Consider the following 24,422-nt stretch of genomic DNA (forward strand, 5'->3'; position numbering starts at 1 on the left):
TCTGTGTTCTTTTCTTGGTCCACTGCTCTGCTCACCACCAACACACACTCACACTTCCCGCCCCCTGCTGCTGGCCAAGATGTGGGAGAGGGTGAGCGCAGGCCAGGCGCGCTGGAGGGAAGCCCACTGGTGGGGGGAGTGTGGGGGGAGGGTGTAGTGAGAGCCCGTTTCCTGGCCTGCCCCAAAGAACTTACAGCTGGCCGACCACAGTGTATCCCGTGGGGTCAACTGCAGGATTCTCTCTGACGACAGAATGAGGAGAGACGCTGTCAGGTTTTGGGGTCTCCAGAAAACAGACTCCAAGATGAGGATTTGAGTTGTCCCAGAGGTGACCCCAGGAAGCCCCGATGGGGGTGGGGACATGAGCCGAGGAGAGAAGGAGCCCTGCAGAAGGCGCCAGCGAGCACTTGAGATGGGCCTCTGGGGAACCTCAGGAGATGGCAGAGAGCCTGTGCCTCAGAGTGGTCCCACCCTGGCGGCGATGGAGGCGGGGCATTTAGCCGCACCCAGCTCTTCGTCAAATACTGGAAGGTTCTCAAGATTCTTAAGCCTTTGGAGTGCGTAGGTACATACCCAAGCCTTTTACCAAATAACACAGATGGTGTGTGATCCTTGTGGAGGAATTTTTTTTTTTTAAAGATTTTATTTATTTGATAGAGAGCCAGCGAGAGAGGGAACACAAGCAGGGGGAGTGGGAGAGGAAGAAGCAGGCTCACAGCGGAGGAGCCTGATGTGGGGCTCGATCCCATAACGCCGGGATCACGCCCTGAGCCGAAGGCAGACGCCCAACCGCTGTGCCACCCAGGCGCCCCTGGAGTTCTTATTTCAGTTGGGTGAGTCGGTGCAGGTGAAATGGCTGGATCACGTGTGTGCATGGCTCATTTCATGCAGCTGTGCTATTTACTCTTCTTGCTCAATCCTGACCATTCATCGTGTTTATGGAGGTGGATGATAAAAGTTTCCTAACCTCTCAGAGAACATCGGAGTCATTTCTTATGTGTTCCAGTTACGTGGGATGTTTCTAAATCTTATTTTAACCCAGTGGATCTCCGCTGGGGTGTTTTTGTTCCTCCGGAACATTGAGTGACGTCTGGAGACATTTCTGGGTTGTGGTGACCAGGGCTGGTGTAAACTTGGGGCGGTGGGGGGGTAGGGGCAGCAGGGATGCCGCTGCTTGTCCTCTAGGGCACAGAGCAGCCCCATGACAAAGACCGATGTGGCCCTAAAAGTCCACGGGGCTCTGGATGAGAATCCTGCACCAATCCCATTCAGCCTCTTGGGGACATGAGTCTCTAGAAGGGTCTTCTTTGTGGCGTGAATTTTGCTATAAATTCTGAGTAAAACAGATTCTTAGGCTCTGCCCCCAGACTGAAGGGGTTAGAAGCTTAGAGGTGGTGACTGGGAATCCCAATTTTATTCTGAATAAAATCTCCAAAAGAGTCATATCCTTCCTTCTGGAATATATATCTCTATCTATATCTATCTATCTATCATCTATGTTTCCCCTGATATATATATATATATATATATATATATTCCTTCTGGAGGCTCTAGGGGAGATTCCATGTCCTTCACTCACAGCCACTTCCTGTATCTCCCCAATCTCTTGCTTCTGTCATCACATCTCCTACGTCTTCATCTGACCTTCTTCCATCCTTCTTACAAAGACCCTTGTGATTATGCTTTGGGCGCACTTGGATAATCCAGAATAATGCTCCCATCATCTCAAGATCCTTAATTACATCTACAATGTTCCTTTGGTCATTTCCGTGGATCCTTGCGCAGGGGCCGTGCTTAGCTTCTCCTGGTCGCTCCAGTTTTAGTATATGTGTTGCCAAAGCCAGCTCTCCTTCTGCCATTTAGAGTAACATTCACAGGGCACCTGGTGGCTCAGTCAGTTAAGCGTCGGACTCTTGATCCCAGCTCAGGTCTTGATCTCAGGGTTGTGAGTTCAAGCCCCATGTTGGGCTCCACGCCCAGCATGGAGCCTACTTAAAAAAAAAGAAAAGTAACGTTCACAGATTCTGGGCAACGGGATGTGGGTATCTTTGATGGAGGCTTTTATTCAGTCTACTGTATTCATCCTTTTAGCAGGCTGTAATTGTGGCTGGGTCTATGGATGTATCATAATTTCTTATGTATCATAATGCAGCACAGCAATCAGGATGAAGGGTGGGAAACAGAAACCACTTGAGGTCTTTTTTTTTTTTTCTTCAAAGGTTTTATCTATTTATTCGACAGAGATAGAGACAGCCAGGGAGAGAGGGAACACAAGCAGGGGGAGTGAGAGAGGAAGAAGCAGGCTCATAGCAGAGGAGCCTGATGTGGGGCTCGATCCCATAACGCCAGGATCACGCCCTGAGCCAAAGGCAGACGCTTAACCGCTGTGCCACCCAGGTGCCCCGTGGTCTTTTTTTTTTAAGTGACCTGTATGTCCTATGCAGGACTTGGACCCATGACCCTGAGATCAAGAGTCCCATGCTCTACTGACTGAGCCAGCCAGGCACCCCGAAAAACCACTGGAGGACTTTTAACACGAAGGTAATTCACAACGACTGAACTCTGCTGTTGTAGCAGGAAAGGAGCCGCAGATTGAGCTGAATGAATGAACGAAGGAGCATGGCCTTGTGCCAATAAAACTTTATTTACAAAAACAGGCAGTGGGCTGGATGAGGGCCAGGGAGCAGAGTTTGCCACTCCTGGTGCAGAGGAGCAGGTCCGGGACTGGTCGTACAGGGACCTGCTCACAGGGGGAACCGAAGCTCCCCGCAATTAAGGCAGGGAGGCAGGAGGTCCTTGAAACCTCTGACTTGGGGCAAATGCTCTGTGTCTGCGATCCAGAAATAGAATGCCACCTCTGTGTCCACCGCAACTGCTTTTCAACCCCCACCAAGCTTGTCACTGGACAAGGAATGCAGATTCCAGAACAACAGTTGTTTCCCTGCCTGGCTGCTCACAGAGGGAAGGCGAAGCAAAAACCAAGACAGCTCTGGTCTCCTCTGCCTTCCAGACGCGTCTGGAAGGCGTCTCCATGGGTGGACCTGAGCATGTGCCCAGCTGCAGGGAAACTCTGCTAGCCTGGCTGCAGCTTTGCAGCCTCTGCCTGGAAAGGGGTTGATCGGGGCGGGTTCTGATGTCAACCCACCACTTCCTGCTCATTTATTACTGCACTTCATGGTGATGGGAAGAATGATGGTGTAATTGGAGGGTGCATAATCATGGAAGCTACTATATGTAATTGCGGCATCAGGAACACAGTAATTACCATGCGATATAATAAATTAGGTAATGAAATGTAATCTCACATAGATCATGAATCACAGAATCGTGTTACACCTGCCAGGAAACCTTATCTTGTTTACGTTCCCGGGTGATGGTGTCATGCTGGCAGGTGGCCCGATGAGGAAGTGTAGGTAAATGGGAGTGGGATTAGGGTACATTAAGGGGTGGGGGCGAAAGCAAGAGGACAGGGTGAGGTTGAGGTGGGGGTTCAGGGACAGTGGAGGGTGCAGTGAGCTTGAGGACGTGGCTGGAGTTTAGCCACAGGTTAGGAGAGGTGGGGAGAAGGAAGCAGGAGGGGGAGCTGAATAATGGATTAGGTCAGAGGTGGGTAAACTCTGGCCCAGGGGCCTGAGGCCATCCAGCCACCTGTTTTTCTTTTCTTTCCTTTTTTGAAGATTTTATTTATTTATTTGTCAGAGAGAGAGCACAAGCAGGGGGAGGGGCAGGCAGAGCGAGAAGCAGGCTCCCTACTGAGCAAGGAGCCTGATGCAGGACTCAATCCGAGACCCCTGGGATCATGATGTGAGCCGAAGGTAGACGCTTCACTGACTGAGCCACCCAGGCATCCCGTTTTTCTTTTTATCTTTTTTTATTTTTATTTTATTTTATTTTATTATTTTTTTAAAGATTTTATTTATTTATTTGACAGAGAGATAGCCAGTGAGAGAGGGAACACAGCAGGGGAGTGGGAGAGGAGGAAGCAGGCTCATAGCGGAAGAGCCTGATGTGGGACTCGATCCCGGAACGCCGGGATCACGCCCTGAGCCGAAGGCAGACGCTTAACGACTGCGCTACCCAGGCGCCCCTATCTTTTTTTAAAATATATTTTTTTAATTTATGTGACAGAGAGACAGCCAGCGAAAGAGGGAACACAGCAGGGGAGTGGGAGAGGAAGAAGCAGGCTCCCAGCAAGGAGCCCGATGTGGGACTTGATCCCGGAACGCCGGGATCACGCCCTGAGCCGAAGGCAGACACCTAACGACTGTGCTACCCAGGCGCCCCTCTTTTTATCTTTAAAATTGAGGTGAAATGCAGATAACATAAACTTAGCCATAGGCAAGTGGACAATCCCATGGCAGTTAGTACGCTCATAGGGTTGTGCAGCCGTCACCACCCTCCACCTCCAGAAATTTCCATCCTTCCAAACTGCAACTTGGTCCCCATTAAACACAAACTGCCCCTCCCCCAGCCCCTGCCACCCACCATCCTACTTTCCGTCTCTAGGGACTTGATACTCCAGTGGGGTCATACAGTCTTTGTCCTTCGGTGACCGGCTCCTTTCGCTCAGCATTGTGTCCTCAAGATTCACCCACACTGTGGCCTGGCTCAGAATCTGCTTCCTGTTTAAGGCTGAAGAATCTTCCAGTGTGTGGACAAACCGCCTCGTGCCGGCCCATTCCTCTGTTGTTGGACCCTGGCCTGCTTCCCTGTTTCAGTTCCTGCGAACCACACTGCTCTGAACACGGGTGTACAAACATCTCTTTCAGAGCCTGCTTTCAGTTCTTCAGAGGATATTCCCAGAAGTGGAATTGCTGGGTCCCACGGTAATTCCACTGTTAATCTTTTTAGGACTCTCTCTCCCGTTTTCCACCAAGGCTGCTCTGTTTTCCGTGCTCCCTGATGGGACACGGAGGTTCCAATTGCCCCATATCCTCAACACTTGCTGTCTTCTGGGTTTTTCGGTCATAGCATTTTTAATCCTTAATGTTGGGCTTATTTTTTTTATTAATCACACTTACGTATCCTGAAGCTGTGTGTGTGTGTGTGTGTAAATCTATGCGGCTAGTTCTCGGGCTTGATCGACGTGGGTCATGCCCTGTGAAGACATGTGAGACTTACTTTTTTCCCCAGTCAGCATCACACGTCTAACATTCATTCACATGCTTTGTCAGAGAAAAGCCTCCCTCACCCCAGAGAGAAGGGCACAAGGCAGCCTGTCCCTCGCCCACAGGGCTGGAGGTGACGATGAGACTCCGTGGATCCAGAGCCAGGCCAGTTGGTTCTGGAAGCACAGCGAGCAGCTGGAGGGAGCCTCAGTTCCCCAGCCTCGTGGGTGACACGATGGAGCCCACAGGCTGAGGGACATGGGGCTGAGGGCTGAGCACCATAGGCAGCAAGCAGTGAACAAGCCAGTCCCCTGGGTTGGGGAGCGAGCAGTTGTGCAGAAGTCACACTGTGTAGCCCGGGAGGCCCCGGCTCTCGGGGGAGAGAGCAAGTCTGCAGGCCAGGCCCGGCACCGACAGCAAGGCCGAGCGGAGCCCCTGCTGGGCTGCGTCCCCTGACCCCTTGTCCACAGCCCTGCTCGTCCCTCTCCCCGCCGTACAAGGTTCCCCTGTGTGCAAAGCCCATGACACGAGTCTGCTTCCAGCCTTCTTACCCACATGCAAGACTCTCTTGCGGGTACATTCGGAGGAGAATGTCTAGGTACAGGTCTCTCCTGTGGTTTAACCACTTTGGGTCCTGCTTAGCTAAGAGCACTCAGCGAAGCGGCTCCCAGTGGTGGATCTCATGGCCTCTGCCCTTGCACTCAAATGTAGAAACCACCCCAGATCTCTCTGTGTGTGTGTGCGTGTGTGTGTGCGTGTGCGTGTGTGTGTGTGTGTGTGTGTGTGTGTGTGTGTGTGTGTGTGTGTCCTTGAATTCCCCCGAGGAAACCCTGAACTGAGTGAGATTCCATTTCTGCTCCCTGGTGGGATGGGGCTCAAAACAGAAATTAAATTCAGCTGTAGGGGCGCCTGAGTGACTAAGTCAGTTAAGCATCTGACTCTTGGTTTCGGCTCGGGTGGTGATCTCAGGATCGAGGGATCGAGCCCCATGAGACTCTCTTTTCTTCCCCCTCTGCCCCTCCCGTCCATGCTCTCGCTCTCTCAAATAAAGAAATCTTTAAAAAAGAAATTAAATTCAGCTGTAGAAAAATGAGGTTTTGTTCTTGGCTTATTTATGAAATGAGATTTTCACCTGCTACATTAAAAAATCAAAACAGGTAGGGACCAAAGTGGGACTGGGCAGGAGCTATCTGAGCACAACCCTGGACTGACGGCCCAGAGAGGGGCTGGAGGTAAGGAGGGGGCCCCGGGGGAGACCCTTAACCCCACCCTGCTCACCTGGGAGCAGCCCTGAGTGGGAACCCCGGCTGTCTCAAACTGCGCAAGATCCGAGCAGCCCAGAACATCTCTGAGAGATATTCACATCACAGGACTGTATCTGCCTCACTGCCGACAACCTTGCTGACAACGTCGTCCGGAACCTGTAGGATGCAAGTGTTCCCTGGGGCAGTGACAGCCTTGTTAAGGGTGGGACATGAGCCGGGTGACCAGGAACTCCACCCCCAGAGAAGCAGCAGATTTGTTTCTCCCCTGAGTTTTGAAGAGCCGGCTTGGGGTCCCAGCATATCCCCCTCCCACCCCCAGGATCATGGGATGGTCCCTTATGCCTCTGTCCTCCCAACAGTTCTTGGATGAACAAAGACTGACCAATTTTGGGGGAGAACGATTTTGCACCTTCCTGTGTTGGGACAGTGTGATTTCTTTTATTTTTTAGAGATTTTATTTATTGAGAGAGAGAGAGAGTGCAGGAGCGAGGTGAAGGCAGACGAAGAAGCAGGCTCCCCGCAGAGCAGGGAGCCTGATGCAGGACTCGATCCCGGGACTCCAGGATCATGACCTGAGCGGAAGGCAGACGCTGAACTGACTGAGCCACCCAGGCGCCCCAGGGCAGTGTGATTTCTGAGTGATTTTCTACAGTGTTGGTTCCTCCCTCCAGGTTGGGAAGCGATAACCGCCATCCGAGGAATTTTCAAAAAAATTTTTATCACTTAAGCTGAGAAAAACAAAACACAACAGACACATGGGGCTGTAGGTCGAGGATGCGCGTGTCCCAACTTGCTTGAGCCAAGAGCAACAGCTGCCCAGTGTCTTAGGTTCGGATCCCGGCTCTCCCCGCCGCTGCAGTATCTCACCTCGCCGGGCCTCCCTTTCCCTCCTACAAAGCTAGTTGTGGATGGGTTGCGCTCGTGGGTGGGAAGTGTGTTCGACAGCGTCTGCGAGTGTGAAGGGCTATGTGAGTTTTTCGCCAATAGGGGAATGCAAGAAAGCCAGCGCGCGTCTGAGGCTGTGTGCTTTTTCTTTTTTTAATGTCTGCTGTTAATAAAATATTTTTACAGAGACCAAAAAGTCAGAATAGTGCAAAACATCTCAACACCATGCATTCATGACCACTTCTCGTTGGTTTTAAACATTTGTTCCAAGTCACGTATTTACAGAGAAATGGGGGCATCTGTGCAGATGCCAGACCAACGGGATGGAATTCAAACAGACAAACAAACGGCATTTTGAGTTCACATTTGCAATCACATGCTAAGAGAAGGTGTGTGGAGGAAGAGCCTCCCTGGACTGCGTGGCCGGGTTTGGGGGTCTCGGGGGGGGGCCAGGGTCAGGGGTGAAATGTGAATCCCTCTGGCTGTATGGCCTGGGATGCACGGGGGGGGGCGGACCCTCCACCTGTGACCTGTGCCTCAAGAGAGCCACTATGGTTAGGCAGGGGTCGAGGAAGGGGGGAGGTCTTACTTGACACCGTCAACTTGATTTCTCTCTTTAAAAAAATAAAAGGCAAAGAGAAAAGCAACACGTGTCAGCGAAGACGACTTTGGTCCTTGACAATTCTTAGGAAAGGATGTTCAGGGGGCAGACGGTGTCGTGATCTGAACCAAACCCCCCAGCGAGCTCCCCTCCAGCTCCACTGGGGCAGCAGAGTGAAGGGCAACTCCGGGCTGTCCCTGCTCTGCCCCGCCCCTCAGTGTCCCCATCTGCAAAATGAACAGCGCAGGGTGTGGGGGACAGAAAGGTCTCTGAGGTCCCAAAGATTTCTAGTTGGGTGTTAAGTTTTTTTGCATCTCTGATGGGGGCACGGTGAGGTTTCAGGCTCTGGAGCCCGAGAGGGATTGCGGGTCAAGGCCAGGCACTGGCTCGTTTAACACAAATCCTTCCAGGATGGACTGGTGAGAGCCAGAGAGAACAGCGGGTTCCTCTTCCTTCTAGATCCCCAGCTTTTCTCCCCTCTCTGAGTCTCTCTCCATCTCAGGGTTGCTCTGTGTCCCCCCAGAGACCCTCAAGGTCTCTCTGGGCATGATCTCACCCTCCCGATTTCTCCCCTTCTCTCTCTCTCCAACCTTCCCTCTTCTTCTCTGTGTCCTTACTCTGGGACACTGTCCCTCTTGGGGGGTGGGGGCGCAGGGAGAAGGGATCGGCTCTGTCCAAGATGCCCCTCAATGTCACACTCCCCCTCCCCCACCCCCACCACGGGCCTACTTTATCCTTTCTATGACCCATGGAACTCTAGGGCCAGTTCCTGGCATGAAATGAGGTCCAAATACAACCCTGAGGCCCCACCAGGGCTCAGAACTTTGGGCACTCCAGATGAGGTGGTGAGTGGCCTTGGGGGAAACACTGGTCCTCTCTGAGCCTGTTCCAATACAGGAACTTCCTAGTTCCAAAGGCTTCCAGGCCCTGAGACTCCTTTTCTGTCTCCTCCTTGTCTGCTCTCGTCCTCTCTCCACTCTGTCCTGTGACTCGGCCACAGTCTGGCTGGAACACCTTTTGTGTGCCCAGGTCTATGTGGGAGGGGAAGGTTGGTATGGACAGACACGGATAGACACGCATGTGGACCCCCTACCTCAAGACATAATTCTACTAGGCATACCCTCCCTGTCATCCCCCTGTGCCCTGTCTGTGCTCGGTGAACTTGGGGCTATCAAGAGGCCTCAGACCCCAGTCTGGGGGAAACAGAGCCTGTCACAGACACCCTGCAGCCCCCTGGCATCAGGGACAGAAGGTAGGGACAGAGGCTGGGAAGTCCTGAGGAGGAGCGGGGAGAGTTTTCTACAGGAGAGGATATTTGTGATGGGTTTTGAGGGATAAATAGGAGTTCTCTGGGGGAAAGAAGAGGGAGTAAATTTCCAAAACAGTTCTAGCCTAGGAGTCAGAAAAAGTCATTCAACAAATACTCCCTGAAGCTCCCTCCGTGTGCCTGGGCTGCTGCTGGGGAACTCTACACACACACACACACACTCACAATGGCAGGCCTTGACCAGAGACTCCCAAGTCCTCTTTTGGGAAACAAGTTGGCTCTCTCAGGCAGAAGCTCAGCTCCTCCTTTTCCTGCTGGTCATCCATAAATCTTTCAGGGCTCACCGGAGGTCACGTTACCTCCCCTTTGGGTGTTGCTGGTGTTCTCAACCCAAATCATCTATCCACCTTACTCCCACCTACCCCTTGGATGGTCGGAATTTAAAATCTGCCTCTCAGTCCCTGCGAGAGATTCTAAGCTCCCTTCTTGCCACCTCCCAGCCTGCCCCTGGCGCCTGCCCCTTCCCCCTACACCCCGTAGCAGAACTTGCATCTTAATATCTGGTTCACAACCTTCAGGCACCTGATTCTGCCTAAATTCAGGGGACATACAGCACCTCCAGGTAACTGAGAAAATAGTGCCATTTCTTCCAGGCTTGTTCACGTGCCAGGAAACCATCAATATAAACATACAACTCTCAATGCCTAGGATTTGCACATGGCCTCCTTAGAAATGCCAAACCCTTGGGCAGTGCATAATGTGGACAACTGTACCCAGTGGACCGGGGCTCATCTAAGGGGTGGGGTTTTTTTTTTTAATTTATCCTCCAAAATCTTTCCAGGAATTAATATCAGTGTCCCAAAAGCACTTTGCCTCTCCAACAAACTCCACTGGTCCATTCTCCATGAGGTGGACAGAGGGAGCTTTTGAAACCTGACATCTAGACTCTCCTCTGCTTTAAAATCTCCCGGGGCTCCCCAAGTCTCTCAGCATAAAATAAAAACTTCCTGGGGCAGCATACAAGGCCCTGCCTGGTCTGACATCTCTGCAGGTCTCCCCAACATCAACACCTCCTCCCTGTTATCCCCCTCGTCAGCCACATTGACCTCGCTGTGCTTCAAGCTTGCCCACCTCAGCCTTTGCACCTACTGTTCCCTCTGCCTGGAGCTTTTTCTCTCTAATAGGTGGTTCCTTCTCCTTTTTCACCTATTCAGAAAGCCCTCCCTCACTTTCCTGTCTGATCCAGTCCCTGCAACTACAGGAGCCCGGCTGCTCCTCACCTCGACCCTGTTTTAATTTCCTCCTAGCACAAGAGAATCCTGTACTTGTCAGTCCGGCAGGAAAAAGAAAAATGGCACACAAGCACCCATCCAATATGGAAAAGCAGATTCTGGGCAAAGACAAGCCAGGACAAACTTTCCCAAGAGTTTCTGCCTGCATGAACTCAATGCGGAAACTTGACTCTGGCCGGATTGTCCCACTATTGCCTCTTGGAGGAAGAGCTTCAGGCAGTAGAGGCCCCCCACCTGGGGGTATCCTGTGGCATGGTGTTTGAATGAATGAGTGAGATTTTGGAGACTAAGCTCCAAGCATGTTTGTATATTTACACACACAGACACACACACACACCTAGAGTTTCTGGTCTCTTTCTTGCCTGCCTGGAGAATTCTGGGAGAGGAAGAAGGGGTTCAGGGGGTGCCTGGGTCCAGGGAATCCCAAATCCTCACTCTCTTTTTTGGTGGGAGATCTACCAGAGTTCTCAGGGAATCTCCCCCATAGGGTCCCAGTGGAAAGGGCCGAGGGCAGGGGTTTTGCTTGGCAGCCAGACATGGGAGGGGGGCAGTGGGGGCCTTGGCCCAGAACCCCCATCCCTTGTGAGGATTGAGGGAGGTCCCCTGAGGAGGGGTTAGCAGCAATGGGGAGCTGTGTCGGGTCATCCGATCTCAGCCCACCCTTAGATGGGGCACACAGGCCAAAGGGAGTGGGGAGAAGGTGTGGCACTGGGACCTTCAGCAAAGTCTCAAGCAGCTCTCTGGCCCTCAGTTTTGCCATCTGTTAAATGGGTGAGTTGAACTTTATGATATGAGGATGGGGTATGTGGGGGGAAAAGGAGAGGCAACCCCCCATAGGGAAGTGGGGGCGGCGCAGGTGCTTCAGAGCCATCCACTTGGCCCCCAGGGTTTGGGCGCCCGAGGGCGCATGTGCTTTTGAAATCCCATCCTCCCCTCCCTCCCCATTTATTTTTTGCACAAACACGAAAAGACACTCTGGTCCAACCTGGGCCCTCTAACCAGCATCCTAGGGCCTCCAACCCCTAGGCCACCCCAGGGGGCGCTCCAGGAAGCCCTGCCCCTTGCCCAGGGCCCGCCCCTCGAGGGAGCTGAGAGTTCCATACTTGGCAATTGGTCTTGGGCCCCAAGGGTTGGGGACCCATCTTATGGCTTTTCCAGGGGACAGGAGACAGGGCCTACCCGTACCAGGGCCCCAGAATCTGGCCTCCTCCGTAGGGCGCGGGACTTCCTCCCATCCCAGCTCGACAGGTCCCCTAGGCGCTGGGGTCTTGGCTTCCAGTAGAGGATGTGGCTTCTTCCCTCATCGCGCCCTCGGGCGTGGCCTCTTGAGGGGGCGGGGCGTCGTCCGTTCACAGTTCCCGAGAAGGGCGAGCTAAGTCAAGGGCGCAGGCGCAGCCAGCCCTCTGCACAGAGCCCCGAGACTCGCCCTCTGGGAGGTCCCAGCACGCAGACGTCGCCCCGCCCCGTGCGCAGGCGCAGTGCTGCCCGCTCGCGTGCCCCGCGCTAGGGCGCAGGCGCGGCACCGCCCTCCTCGGCGGAGCGCGTGTCCGACTTGAGCTTGACGAACTCCTTGGCCACCTCGTCGTTGCTGCGCTGTGACAGGATGCGCAGCACCGTGAGGCCCGTGTCGTCCATATGGATGCGGCGGCCCAGTGGTAGCCAGCAGGCGGCGCTCCCGCGCTGGGCCAGCTCCCGCAGCTGCAGCACGGCCAGCCCCACGGTGCGGTCCTCGCGCGCGAAGCAATAGTCCTTGACGCACACCTGCAGCTCGTAGCACTCCGGGCCCGCGTCGGCGCTCAGCGTGCTGCGGGGGGGCGGGGCGTGAGGACAGCCCCGCCTGCCGGGCTCCCACGCCCCTACCGCTGACCCCGTCTCCGCGCCGGGCCACGCCCCCAAGACGCCCAGCGCTGGGCCACGCCCACATTTCCTGACACACACCCTTGTTCTCTAGTAATATCTTTGTCCTGTCTCTCCTTCCTCCCTTCTTCCCCCACCCCACCTCTAACCGACAACACCCCCACCATCCTACTCCCAGGCCCGGGCCAAACCACATCCCCCCCAGGTGACACTCCCCCAGGACCCCATGGCTAGACCATGCTTCCACCCTGTGAGAGCTGCTCCCACCCACCTGTCCCAGATATCGCACCCAGAAGCCCCTTTACCGGGCTCCCACCTGAATCCAAGTTCTCTCCTTGACGTGGCCCCTCCCCCATACTCCCTAGCCCCCATACTCCCTAGCCCACCCCTCTTACCCCTAAGGTGCTCTCTCCATACGACCTGCCCTCATGCCTCACCATGAGTGACCCCCCAACATACTCCAGCATGCCTCCCCCTACCCCCAAGCTAGGTCCCCAACGCTGGGCTTCTGCCCCCAGGGGACCTGCCCTGATGGGCCACGCCCACACCGCTCCCCAGAAACACCCTCCTTGACCGTACTCCCAAGCTGTCAAGTACTACCGCCCACCCCAGGAGACATCTGCCCTGCAACTAGACCAGCCCCTGCTCCCAAGCATTGCATCAGATGTCCTACCACCCCAAAATCCTCTGACCAAGAGGCCTCTTCTTGTCCTCTCCCCAGCTCTGATGCCCCCTTGCCCCTGTGCACTTCTGTCCCCCAAGAACACCCCCCAACATGATCCTGCCCCAGTGAGGTTTGCACCTGACCCAAATATCTGCCCATCCCAAGTAATACTCTGATCAGACTTATTTGTGCTCCCCAGGTCATCTGCCCCTCTGGACCCCCGATGCGTCTGACTGTGCTCACCAGGAAGCCCCATGTGGATGTGACCCCACCCTCACCCACTTGACAGGCATCCCTATGCCCCGGACCACACTCCACTCCTGTCCCCTACTGGTGACTCCTCCAGTCCTGACAAGGCTCACCGCTGATTCCAGGAGACCTGCCCCCATGCCCCTGAGACCCATACATTCCTTGCCCCATCATGACCACTCATGGCCCTTAACGAGACCTGAGTCTCCAGCCCCAGAAATGGCCCTGCCCAACATATTCCCTCTGCCCAGACTTCCTCTCCTCTTCACAAGCCTCCATCAACATGTTATATTACATTCACTTCCTCCTCTGGGCACTGCCTGTCTCCCAAAGTGGGTACCCCATCCCCTCACCAATGTCACTCCTGCACTAAGGTGCCTTTCTTCCCAGTGCTCTCACCTAGGATGTGACCCCTCTCATTCTTGTGCCCAGGAATCACTGGCCCACCAGACAACCCTCTTCTAGTGAACCCTGAGATTGACCCAGCAGATGTCCCCTCCCCATGCTCCTCAAACTGTCCTTAGACTCACAACTGGAAGCTCTCGTTGTACTTGGGGGCCCAGCTGTTATTCTTGGATTTGGTGGCAAACTTGCGTTTCTTGTCGCTGAGCTGGGGCCCAATGATGTTGACTTCGATGAATGGCCGGAAAATGCCAGAAGTCTGCCACTTGAGGTCATTGGCAGCCACGACTGTTAGGGGAAGTAGAGGGTAAGACTGTCAGGGTCCGCTACTACACAGCTGTGGTTTTCAAAGCCTGTCTGAAAGAATACATCTCCCAGAATGTTCCTATAGCTAAGTGTAGCTATATGACTAAGTTCTAGCCAGTGAAATTTCAGTGAAAGGAAGTGATGTGGACAACTTTCAGGTTGCGGGTTAACAGGCAGGGGAAATGCTCTAAACTTTCTCCTTCTCCTAGCTGCAGGCTGGGATGCTGGTGGATAGAGGAGGAAAACATATAAGGGATGAAAGTGCAACAAAAGGTGGCAGGGGTCCCCAAATCTGTGAAGCCTCCGATGTCAGCTCTGGGCTGACTGTCCTTGGTTACCTCAGAGAAAATTTCATTCTATCTTTTTTAAGCCACTGTTATTTTAGGCCATGGTTAAAACAGCTCAATCAGTGTTCTAATTATAAAATTAAAAAAAAAAAGCGAACAAAAGGAAGGTAGAGCTGAGAGATGGAGAAGGTGGAATTAAGTCCCATAATACTGTTGGCACCCCTGGATCCAGCCATGCCTGAAGCTGATTTATTTCTGGAATTTTCAGTTTTATGAAAACTTTTTTTTTTAATGAAAAATGTTTTTCTTGCTTAAGCTAGTTTGGGTTTGGTGTCTGTCATAGGACCTAGTGAATCCTGGTGAAGGCACTCCCCCTCCCAACTCAGACTACTCACCTTTCACAGTGACCTTGTGTTCCCCAGTTCCTGGATGAGTGAAGAGCTCCACGTGGACTGAAACTTCACCCACAGGGTCTTCCACACCCGAGCCTGGGCGGGGTAGGGGAGGATGCTTGGCATAAGCTCCATTCTTCCCACTCACTCTAAGGGACCTGGACCGCTTCCCACCCACCCTGTGCTGGCGGCACCAGGTCATCAGCCCTGACAGGGTGGCACTGAGGGTGGGGCTGTGATGGCAAGTGACTTTATGTGGCCAAGAATGCTGGGTCTGGGCCTTTCACTACCTTGCTGCGTGATCTCAGGTAGATCTTTTAACTTCTCTGAGCTTAATGCATCTGCCCCCCATTTTTCTCATTCCACTGATTGCCATGTTGTCCAAACTCAGTCTTCATCTTACACACCATCGTACACAGCCTGGCTTCTTGGGTCTTGTTTTCTCCTCTTGGTTGCACTAATGCCACACTCTTCAGATTCTCCTACTCACACACTAGAAAATCCTACTGACTCTACCTTCAAAATACATCCAGAATCTGACCCACCTCCTTGGCTCCATCCTGTTGCACCCCCCATGATCACATGCATGGACTATGCAGTGGCCCCCACCCTGTCTCCCGAATCCTCCTCTCAGCTTCTCTCCATACACCAGCCAGAGAAATACTATTAGGTTAGCACACTTCCCTCCTTTGCTTAAAACACTTCCAGCTTCCATCTCCCTCTGAAAGAATCCAAAGTCCTTTTTGTGACCTGCAATGTCCCTCCCAATGTGTCTTCGCTATCATCGTTCCTGCTCACTTCTGTCCACTCTCACCATCGCTCACTCTGCTCCAGCCACACAGGCTTCCTCACTGTTTCCCCAAAACACTGTGATAACCTGACCCAGAGTCCTCACTTCTTCTGAAATGACAGCTTGTAGGGATATCTTTATTTTTCCTGCCCCAATGCTACTCCTCTTTCAACAGAGAATCTCAAGTTTCCATTGAGAAATGGCCCCCAAGCCCACCTCAGACCTTGTGGCTCCATCTTGTACTTTAGGTATGGCGAAATGAATCATGGCTGCCCAGTCAGAGCATTCTCCGCCCCTAGTGGCAGTGATTGGCTCAGAAATGGTCATGTGACCCATGCTGGGCCAATCAGAGTTAGCCCTGGGACTTTGGCTGTAACTCTGAGGAAAGAGTCTGGTGCTAAGCTGGCAAGGCTGTTGCTGCCCAATGAGGGGAAAGCCTACATCACAGATGTCTCAGCAGAGACCAATGACCAATGACATTGTCAGAGACTCTGGATCCAGCTATTATTGATGTCAACACAGCCCTTAATCTTTCAGTTCCAGGCCCACAAATTCCCTAGTCTGCTTAAGTCTGGGTAAGGTGTGCCTCTGTTTGTGGCCACCACAATGCCTTGATTGATTGGTTCTGGCGGGGGTCACTGAACAGGCAGCTTAAAAGCTTTGTCCCTGTCCCTCTCTCTGTGGCTCTGGAAAGGGCATCCTGTGGGGCCTGGGGACCTGTGACCGCCAGCACCCCCACTAGGTTCCTTCCCTGCCCCTCAGGAAGCTTCCCACACCTTGAGCACCCCATGCATGGGGGAGGAAGGGGGAAGTCAGGGATGGGTGTCCAAGATTAATCCGGGTTACCTAGCACTGGGTGGGAAGTGACTGAGGCTCAGGGGACAGAGAGGCCTGGAGACCCCCTATCACCCCACTACTGGGGCGTGCACCCCCCCATCCTCGCTGCCCACCCCAGGCCTCCTTCCTTGTCATCTCAGGCTCCGGCTTCCCCTCTCCCCCCAACCAGTCACATGCTCAGCCTCACCTCCCCCCACCCCAAGGCTGATGCTTCACAGCAAGCTCAATCCGGGCCAGACTGAGGGTGCCAGGGGGGGAGTTGGACAGTGGTGGGTGGGGTGAGGGTTCAGACCATGGCCAAAGCTAGTAAGAAGGGGGAGGAGGGCAATGCTGGGCGCCCCCATCCCGTGGTTTGCTGGCTCCAAGGGGAAGGGTCTTTCCCGGGCCTCTCTGTGCTTACCCCAATCCCACCCCTCCCCAAGTTGCTGGCCCCCCTGTAGGGGAAGGTTCCTTGGGCAAGTGACAATCTCCTTTGAGACTCAGCTTCCTCATCTATGGAATGATGGACTGTGGGGCAATTGGGAGAAATCTTTTCAAGAATCCCTGAGAAATGCTTCTTGGCATAAGTGCTGGCTCAGAGTTAGAGCCTGAAAACAGTTTTCTATGCTTGGAAGAATGACATCATTAGTAATAATAATTAATAATAATAATAATAATAATAATAATAATAAAGTAACAACAACCATAACCTTTCTGGGAGCTACTACATGTATTACAGGTCAGGAACTGCTCTAAATTTAATTCATCTAATCCTAAAAATAATCTTATGAATTAGGGCCTTTGACTGTTCCCATTTTACAGATGGGAAAGCTGAGAGGGAAGGGAGATCTCCCGCAGACGCCCAGCCGCCAGGGTGGCGGAGCTGGCATAGGAGCCCACTGGGATCTGAGCCCACTCTTAACCGTGCAGGCGCTGTCCGGGGGACCCAGGATCTGGCTTAAGAACTGCACCTAGGAAGAAGCGGATTCTGACTCAAATAGCTTCTCCTTCCCCACGTGGAACCAGCAAGTCGTCCTTCCCCCTCGTCCACCTAGGCCCCCGCGGCCGGTCCGGACTGGGCCGGGCCCAGCAGGCCGGGTAGGCGGAAGGACGGGCCTTTTACTAGCCGGGGCCGGGAGGGGCGCAGGCACCGGGCACCGGGCGCGGGCGGGCGGGCGGCGGAGGCACGTACCCTTCTCAGGATAAATGTCTTCACTAAGGGTAAACCTAGTCCCTTTTCCACCATGGACTAATCACGGGGGAAGGTGGAGAAAGGAGGGAAGGGAGGGGTGGGGGGAGAGACGAGCGAGCGAGAGGCGAGGATGGAGGGCGAGTGTGCGTGGCGGGGAGCAGGGGAGGCGCGGAGAAGGGGCGGCGAGTGAGAGGGAGGAGAAACAAGAAAGAGAGAAACGTCAGCTGCAGACGGACGGACAGACAGCCTCCCGCTCCGGGGGGAACACCAGGGACACTAAAAGCAGCAGCTTGGACTGGGCACGAGGCTAAGCACGGAGGCCCGACGCCCAGGGAGGGCCCTAGGCCCTGGGCTGACTGGGGCGGGAAGGGGGCCGCTCCCCTCCCCCCAGCTTCTGGCTTAATGGCAGCTCTCCCTCCCACCCCACTGCCGGAACTAAACCTGGGTCAGCGGCCAAACTTCTCTCCCTTGTCTTAGGGCCAGTTTTGAATGGGGGGGTCCCCAGGGAGGGAAACTAGAACCTGGAGTCCTGCTCTCCCCAGCCCCAGCTGCTGTGTGTGAACTCAGAGAGGAACAGGAGACAGAGGCAAGAGAAGAGACAGAGAAAGACAATTTGAGAAATGGAAACTCCCTCTCCGTCCACTCCTCCAGGCCGGAGTCCTTCCCATCCCTGGGGCTGTCAATCATTCCTTTGCCGCATGACGTCACATGCCCCGCCCCCCAAGCTGTCAACCACTCCCTGGATCCAACACTTCAAAGTCCCGTCCCTAGGAGCTTTCAATCACTCCCTGGTCTGGCCTCAAAGAGCTCCCGCCCCACAGCTTTCAATCACCTCCTGGCCCCGTGGTGTCATAGATTTTCCCAGGAGATGCCAATCACCTCCTGGCCCAATGACGTCATAGGTCCCGCCCCCACGAGTAGTCAGTCGTTCACTTGTTGGCCGCGTGCCATCACATCACGGAGCTCTGGAGCTCCCGGGAGCTGTCAATTGCCCCGGCCCATGACGTCACAGAGGAGGTGAGTCAGTGGCAGCGTCACTGGCTAGGGGCTGGGTTGCCGCACGCTAGGAGGCCGCCGCTTACCCTGGGCTGCTTGCGTCTGCACGAAGGTCTTGATGAGCAGGTCCGTGGCCTGCGTGTAGAGGGACAGGGCGTAGCGCAGGGACTGCAGGTCTGGGCTCTTCTCCAGGAAGGTCTTCTTGAGGCCCACGCCACCTGCGTGGAAGTATTGCTGTGGAGGACAAGGTGGGGAGAGGTGAGACTATGCAGCCCCCAAACCCCCTCCCAACCGCGCTGCCCTCCAGTGGTGATGTGCTGATTGACCAGGGTGGAGGGGGCTTCAAAACACCCAAGTCGTGCTCTGTTACTCCCTCACCTCCAACCCTGCCTCACACCCTCCGGTGAGCTTCCAGCACTTTCTTTTTTTCTTTTTTCTTTTTTTTAAGATTTTATTTATTCATTTGACAGAGATAGAGACAGCCAGCCAGAGAGGGAACACAAGCAGGGGGAGTGGGAGCAGAAAAAGCAGGCTCCCAGAGGAGGAGCCTGACGTGGGGCTCAATCCCAGAACTCCAGGATCACGCCCTGAGCCGAAGGCAGACGCTTAACGACTGAGCCACCCAGGCGCCCCAGCTTCCAGCACTTTCAAAATAATACCCTTGCTCCTCACTTCTCCTCAAGCCCTTTGTGGCCCCCACCCTGCAACCTCCCAGCCTTCTCTCAAAAGGTCTTCCCTAGAACGTTCCTGCCTCTTTGCACTTACTGTGCCTCTTTGCACTTACTGTGCGTGCTGGTGGAATGCCCCCCCCCCCGCCCCGCAACTTCAAACACCTTATTTTGCCATGGCTGGCTCCTTGTCCTTCTTTGGTTAAGATCTCAGGAAACTTTCCTTGACCACCCTCCTTAATATGTTGCCAACCTTACTTCACTATAATTATTTTGGCAAAACTTTGTTTCAGAGTAGTTTTCATTTCATGGAGACCACGGCCCTTTTCATTGAGTTCTCACATGGGCTGATCCGATGCCCAGAATGCTTTGTTTGCTTTGCCTTGCAAACTCCTATGCATTCCTCAAGACCCACCTCCCACATGCCTTTTTTCCAAACGCCCTTGGTTCTCCCTCCCTGGACTCCCCCAGCTCCCATCCTTCTTTCTACCCCTTCCTTCTGCCACAGAGTTGGGGCTGTCTGTATGTGGCTGGCCCCCTGAACCTAGGGCTCCTCAGGGCCCTGCCATCAGCCAGCCTGGAATGGACAGAAGAGTCATCAGGGAGTGTTTATAAATTGAATGAAGTTAGGTGGGTTCAAGCCAAGGTCCATGTCTACACCAGTCACACCCTCTGCCTGCTCCACCTGGAATGGGACAGGGGTGGGACCTCTCACCTTGATGGTGTCCAGGGCCAGTTCGACTACTGCACACTGCTTCGGGGTCAAGCTCTTGGCTTCTTCTCGTACCATGTGGTCCTGGATGGATGGAGAGAGGGCCCAGGTGGGCAGAGCAGGCCCCACTTAAGGGATCTGCCTGTCTATGGGCCTCATCCCTGTAAAACTCTGACGAGTTGGGTAGTGGGTCTGTCTTTTCATCATTGTGTCCCTGGTACCTAGCATGTGACTGGCACACAACAGGTGCTCAATATGTGTTGAAGAAATGATTTGTACCCTTGATCAAGCTGTATCTGAAGCTGAACTTTGCACATCTTTCCAACACACTGGAGCAAATAAATTGTGCTTAAGTCAGTCTGAATAGGGTTTCTGTCCCTCGAACATGTCACCATTCTGGGACCTTTCCCCTAGAAAGCTTCCCCACCCCAATCTCCTGCCCCCACCCTTGGCCTCACCTTGAGTTTAGACAGCTGACCCAGCTCTTTGGCTGCATTGAAGATCATCTGGGTTCCCTGCAGGTAACAACAGTCACAGCCGAGGTGAGGGTGAGGGTCCTCCAGACCAATCCCCACAGGCCTACTGACACCCCAGCCCTGGACACCATCTTGGTTCTTGTCCAGAGGCTCTGGGCAGGGCAATGGTTGTGTACCAGGGGCAGAGGTCTGGAGCTCCCCCTCAGGAAGTGCTGAGGTGGTGGTGACTTTGTCCCTGCAAAGCCCAGTGTGGGCACACTACCCACCCTCTCACCTCCACCAGGACCCCAGGTTTGTGGGACAGAGAAGAAAGTGAGTGGACAGTGAGAAGCCATGGGTGTGGGGAGCCCCAGGTGGTGTTTGTCGGTATGGGACAGGCTTGCCAACCCGAAGTCAGGGGGTTTTAAGAAAACTATGGGATGGGCTCTGGTGACCCCACCACCACAACTCCCGGGGCCCAATGCCTCTGTGGGAGAATTTCCCCAGTCATCTGGGTGGCTGTTAGTCTGACCTTGTAAAAGGAAGAATCCTCCCCACCAACACACACCTCAGTACGCATCCCCCACCCCACCCCAAACAGACACCAACAAGATGGCATCCTGGTTATGGCTCCAATGAGCTGGGTGGGCCTGGGTTCAAATCCCAGCTCTGCTGTGTGGCCCTGGGCAAGTCACTTAACCTCTCTGAACCTCAGCTTTCCCATCTAGTTGGGGAAAATCATATCCACTTCACGGTTTAGCTGGGGCTAAATGTGTCTTTGTTCAATGTTCACTGTTATTATCATTTGGTCTCAAGGTCATGAGCAGTGTTGGGGGCAATGGTTGGCCTGGAACCACGAGTCTTGCCTCCTCCAATCCCTGTGCTGGGTAACCTGAGGCATGTCCTTGGACTTTTCTGGGTCTCAGTTTCCTTCCCTGGTTAACAGGGGCACCTACACTAGCTTAGGGGGTGGGGTAGGCCTAAGAATCAGTGAGGTCCTGCATTTACTGGGCCCTGGGGTGCTCTGGGGTCCTGAGCAGGGCTAGGCAGGGAGGAGGGCCATTTGCAGCTGGGATGTGTGGAATCACATTGATGGTCTACCAGCTGGCCAGTGGGAGCTGGTTATCTTACCGCTACGAATATCATTACTATCATCCTGGTTGTTGCTACTCTGATTCCTTGTCTGTGATTCCCTGAGGCTGTCCTGAGGCACAGCTGCTTCGGAGCCCAGCTGTCTGCTCCTTGGTTTCCCCTGCCACACCCTCCTCCCCTCCTGCCTCCCCCCTGCCACCCACCACCCCTCACAAGCAAACCAGACAGACAAAGGAAGAAGAGACCACAGATGGGTTCACAGTGCGCCCCCAGACGGCACAGACCACAGAGGTGGAAGGAGGCACAGGGTGGGGAGGGGAGTGGGGGTGGGGGTAGGAGCCAGACAGACAGTGAGAGGCTGGTCTTACATCTGAGTGGCTTGGCAATTTCACCCTGCCCTGTGGAGAGAATCAGGCGGAGGTCAGAGTTTGGGTGGCTGTTGGGAGGATGCTCACTGGGGCTTCCCTGCTCCCTCAAAGCACAGTCCCACTCCCCAGCCCGCAAGCTGCCCCCAGGTCCTGAGTCTAACACTGGGCCCCCTCCCCAAGCTAAGCATCTTCCCTTGTCTCCCACTGGGGGTTCTGGCCAGACTCCGGACTGCCAGGAGGCTACAACCAGCCCATCACCTGGGGACAGGCTGCCTAGGGATGGGGTGCCTTGGGGAGGGGGAGAGAAGAGAAAGGGCTTGGGGTACTCTCCTCCCCCCCCAAGGCTTTTCCCCAGCAGGACTGACTCTAAAAGAAATGTACTTATAGGTATCATGAGTTCCCTCAATGTAGAGACACACACCCAAGTACATCCACGCAAGTGCAGAAAGTTTACACGCACACATACCTGGATCAGCACACATACACACAGAAGAACTCACACACTAAAATATACACATGCAATCCTAAACACTTGCACATATGTACACAATCACACATAAACTCACACACTCACCCCCACATGGATGCATTTACATGTATATGTTGCCTGGAACATTGAATGTGCCCCCCCGCCACAAAGGGCTGGATGAGTGAGTAGGGAAGCCCTACAACCCATGTTCATGAAGCGGAGACCCCACTTGTGTGCTCACAGGTATGATAGTTCCTGCATGAATGTACAGCAAGGGCAACTGTTCACGTGCTGCCACAGCTCCCATCTTCTTACAACAAACACCCATTAGAACAACAACAACAACAACAAAATCTACATGAAAAACAACACATGTCTCAGTCCAGAGCAGTGGTCCAGTGTCTGGGCCCTTCTGAAAGCCACAGAATTCAACTGAGCCCAGCACTGAGATAAGCCCTTCGGGTTTTGTTATGAGAGGGTGGGAGCTGTTTGTACACATGTTTGCTCACACGTGCGCACACACTCCAAGCCATGTCCCTGGAGAATCAACTCATCTCTGACTTCTGGTTTTGTGGGACTTGGTTAGGACACCTGCCTTTACCTGTGATCCCCAGCTGACCTTCCTACCCATGTACATGAACACACCCCCCCACACACACACCCAGACACCAGAGCTCAGGACCTCAGCACAGATGAGGCCCTCATTACCTTTTCTAATCCCTTGCCATGTTTTCTCAAGAGGGTGCCCTGCAGAGACAACGTCACAGGGTGATCAACCTGGCAAGCCATGTGGGGTGGGAACCCAGGGTGATCACACATGTACTCATGGGGACAGGAGGTAAGGGGCATCTATACCGCACAGGGGGCTGATGGCTGGGTTGCATGGGGGAATGTGTGTGTACCTTAATGACCAACTCTTAAAAGCTATAAGAGAGTCAGAGAGACAGGAAAGAGAAAGAGAAGGGAGAAATAGAAATACAGAGCCAGAGAGAAAGAAGAGAAGTCACTGCCAAAATATAATCCATTTACGTTTACTGTATATATGAGGATCTTGTTTCTTGGGTCAACAGGAAATCAAACAGGCTCCAAATTCAGACAGACCTGAATTTGAAAACTGACTCTGACATATGTTTACTATGTGGCCTTGAGCAAGTGACTCCTCCTCTCTGAGCATCAGCTTTCCTCATCTGCAAAATGGGAATCATAATATCCACCTCACTCAAAGGGTTGTCATGAAGGTGGGCTGTAAGAGCAGCTGTGAAATCTAGCATACAAAGAATTGTCAATAAATGTGAATCCCTGGGGCACCTGGGTGGCTCAGTCGTTAAGCATCTGCCCTCACTCCCCCTGCTTGTGTTCCCTCTCTCGCTGTGTCTCTCTCTGTCAAATAAATAAATAAATAAAATCTTTTTTAAAAAGTGTGAATCCCTTTAGCTCCTTGCCTACAAATGCATTGTCTGTTGTTGGGTATGCTGCCACCAAGTGGTTACAGCCAAAGACCCAGACTGCAGCCACCAAGAAGTGAGATGAGCACTTGTGAACTTTTGACAGGTGAAATCTTATAGTAGCCTGTCTTGTCCACAAAGAGAGACTCTGAAGTGGTTTTTTTTTTCTCTATCCTGCTGTGTATTTACGTATTACCACCACCAACAACATTAGCTTTAATTTAGTGAGCACTGCCTCAGATAGTCATAGAGATGAGCACTTTAATCCATCATCCCATTTGGTTTTCACAACAACCCTCAGAGAGTTATTGCAGTTAATTAACCCCTTTTTCAGACAAGGAAATGGAGATTGGGAGGTGAAGTGACTTCCCAAGGTCACAGAGAGTGTGGCTGGGCTGGGATTTGAGGCCAAGTCTGCCTGACACCAAAGTCCCAAATGCTGTCTCCCACCTGGGTGCCTGGGTGTGGTCTGGGATTCATGTGGTCCTATGGTGGGAGTGGGAAGGCAGGGGTGGTGGGAGGTCTGTGCTGAACAGCTGAGTAGGGGGACCAGGGTGGTAAGGACCTGTATTTTGGGTGGCTGCTAACAGTTCAGAGCCCAGAAGGGAGGTCAGAGGAACTCCGTTGACTTTTAACCTCTTTCCAGCTTCGGGGAGAGACCAATATCCTGGTGGAATCTGAGCATGGGAGTAAGGGTGAATTCCAACTAAAGGACGAGGTCAGACATGAAGGTGCTGGGCTCAGGGTTTGGGGTTTGGGAGCCGGAAGGCGCCTCCTCTGTACTTACAATGGGGCGGGGTGGGCGGGCGTGGCCTCCCTCCCACCAGGCCCCGCCCCCTCCCCA

General features: G+C 53.6%; 1 protein-coding gene across 5 annotated transcripts in view; it reads right to left on the minus strand.

The window, feature by feature from the left end:
- Positions 1-7,374: 7,374 nt before the first annotated feature.
- The window catches only part of UNC13A (unc-13 homolog A), a 59,677-nt gene continuing 42,629 nt past the window's right edge, over positions 7,375-24,422 (minus strand). For 4 of the 5 annotated variants that reach the window (XM_034658040.1, XM_034658041.1, XM_034658039.1 and 1 more), the window contains 8 exons: positions 22,842-22,880; positions 21,665-21,694; positions 20,208-20,264; positions 19,753-19,833; positions 18,456-18,603; positions 14,579-14,671; positions 13,719-13,878; positions 7,375-12,222 (listed from right to left, as the gene is read on the minus strand). In XM_034658040.1, the coding sequence (XP_034513931.1) occupies positions 11,922-12,222; positions 13,719-13,878; positions 14,579-14,671; positions 18,456-18,603; positions 19,753-19,833; positions 20,208-20,264; positions 21,665-21,694; positions 22,842-22,880 (909 nt within the window). In that variant the 3' untranslated portion in view covers positions 7,375-11,921. The remainder of the gene's footprint in view (positions 12,223-13,718; positions 13,879-14,578; positions 14,672-18,455; positions 18,604-19,752; positions 19,834-20,207; positions 20,265-21,664; positions 21,695-22,841; positions 22,881-24,422) is intronic. The other variant, XM_034658042.1, reaches the window with a different exon arrangement.

This window comes from Ailuropoda melanoleuca, chromosome 4 (assembly GCF_002007445.2).
Source record: "Ailuropoda melanoleuca isolate Jingjing chromosome 4, ASM200744v2, whole genome shotgun sequence".
In the NCBI taxonomy this organism is placed as follows: domain Eukaryota; kingdom Metazoa; phylum Chordata; class Mammalia; order Carnivora; family Ursidae; genus Ailuropoda; species Ailuropoda melanoleuca.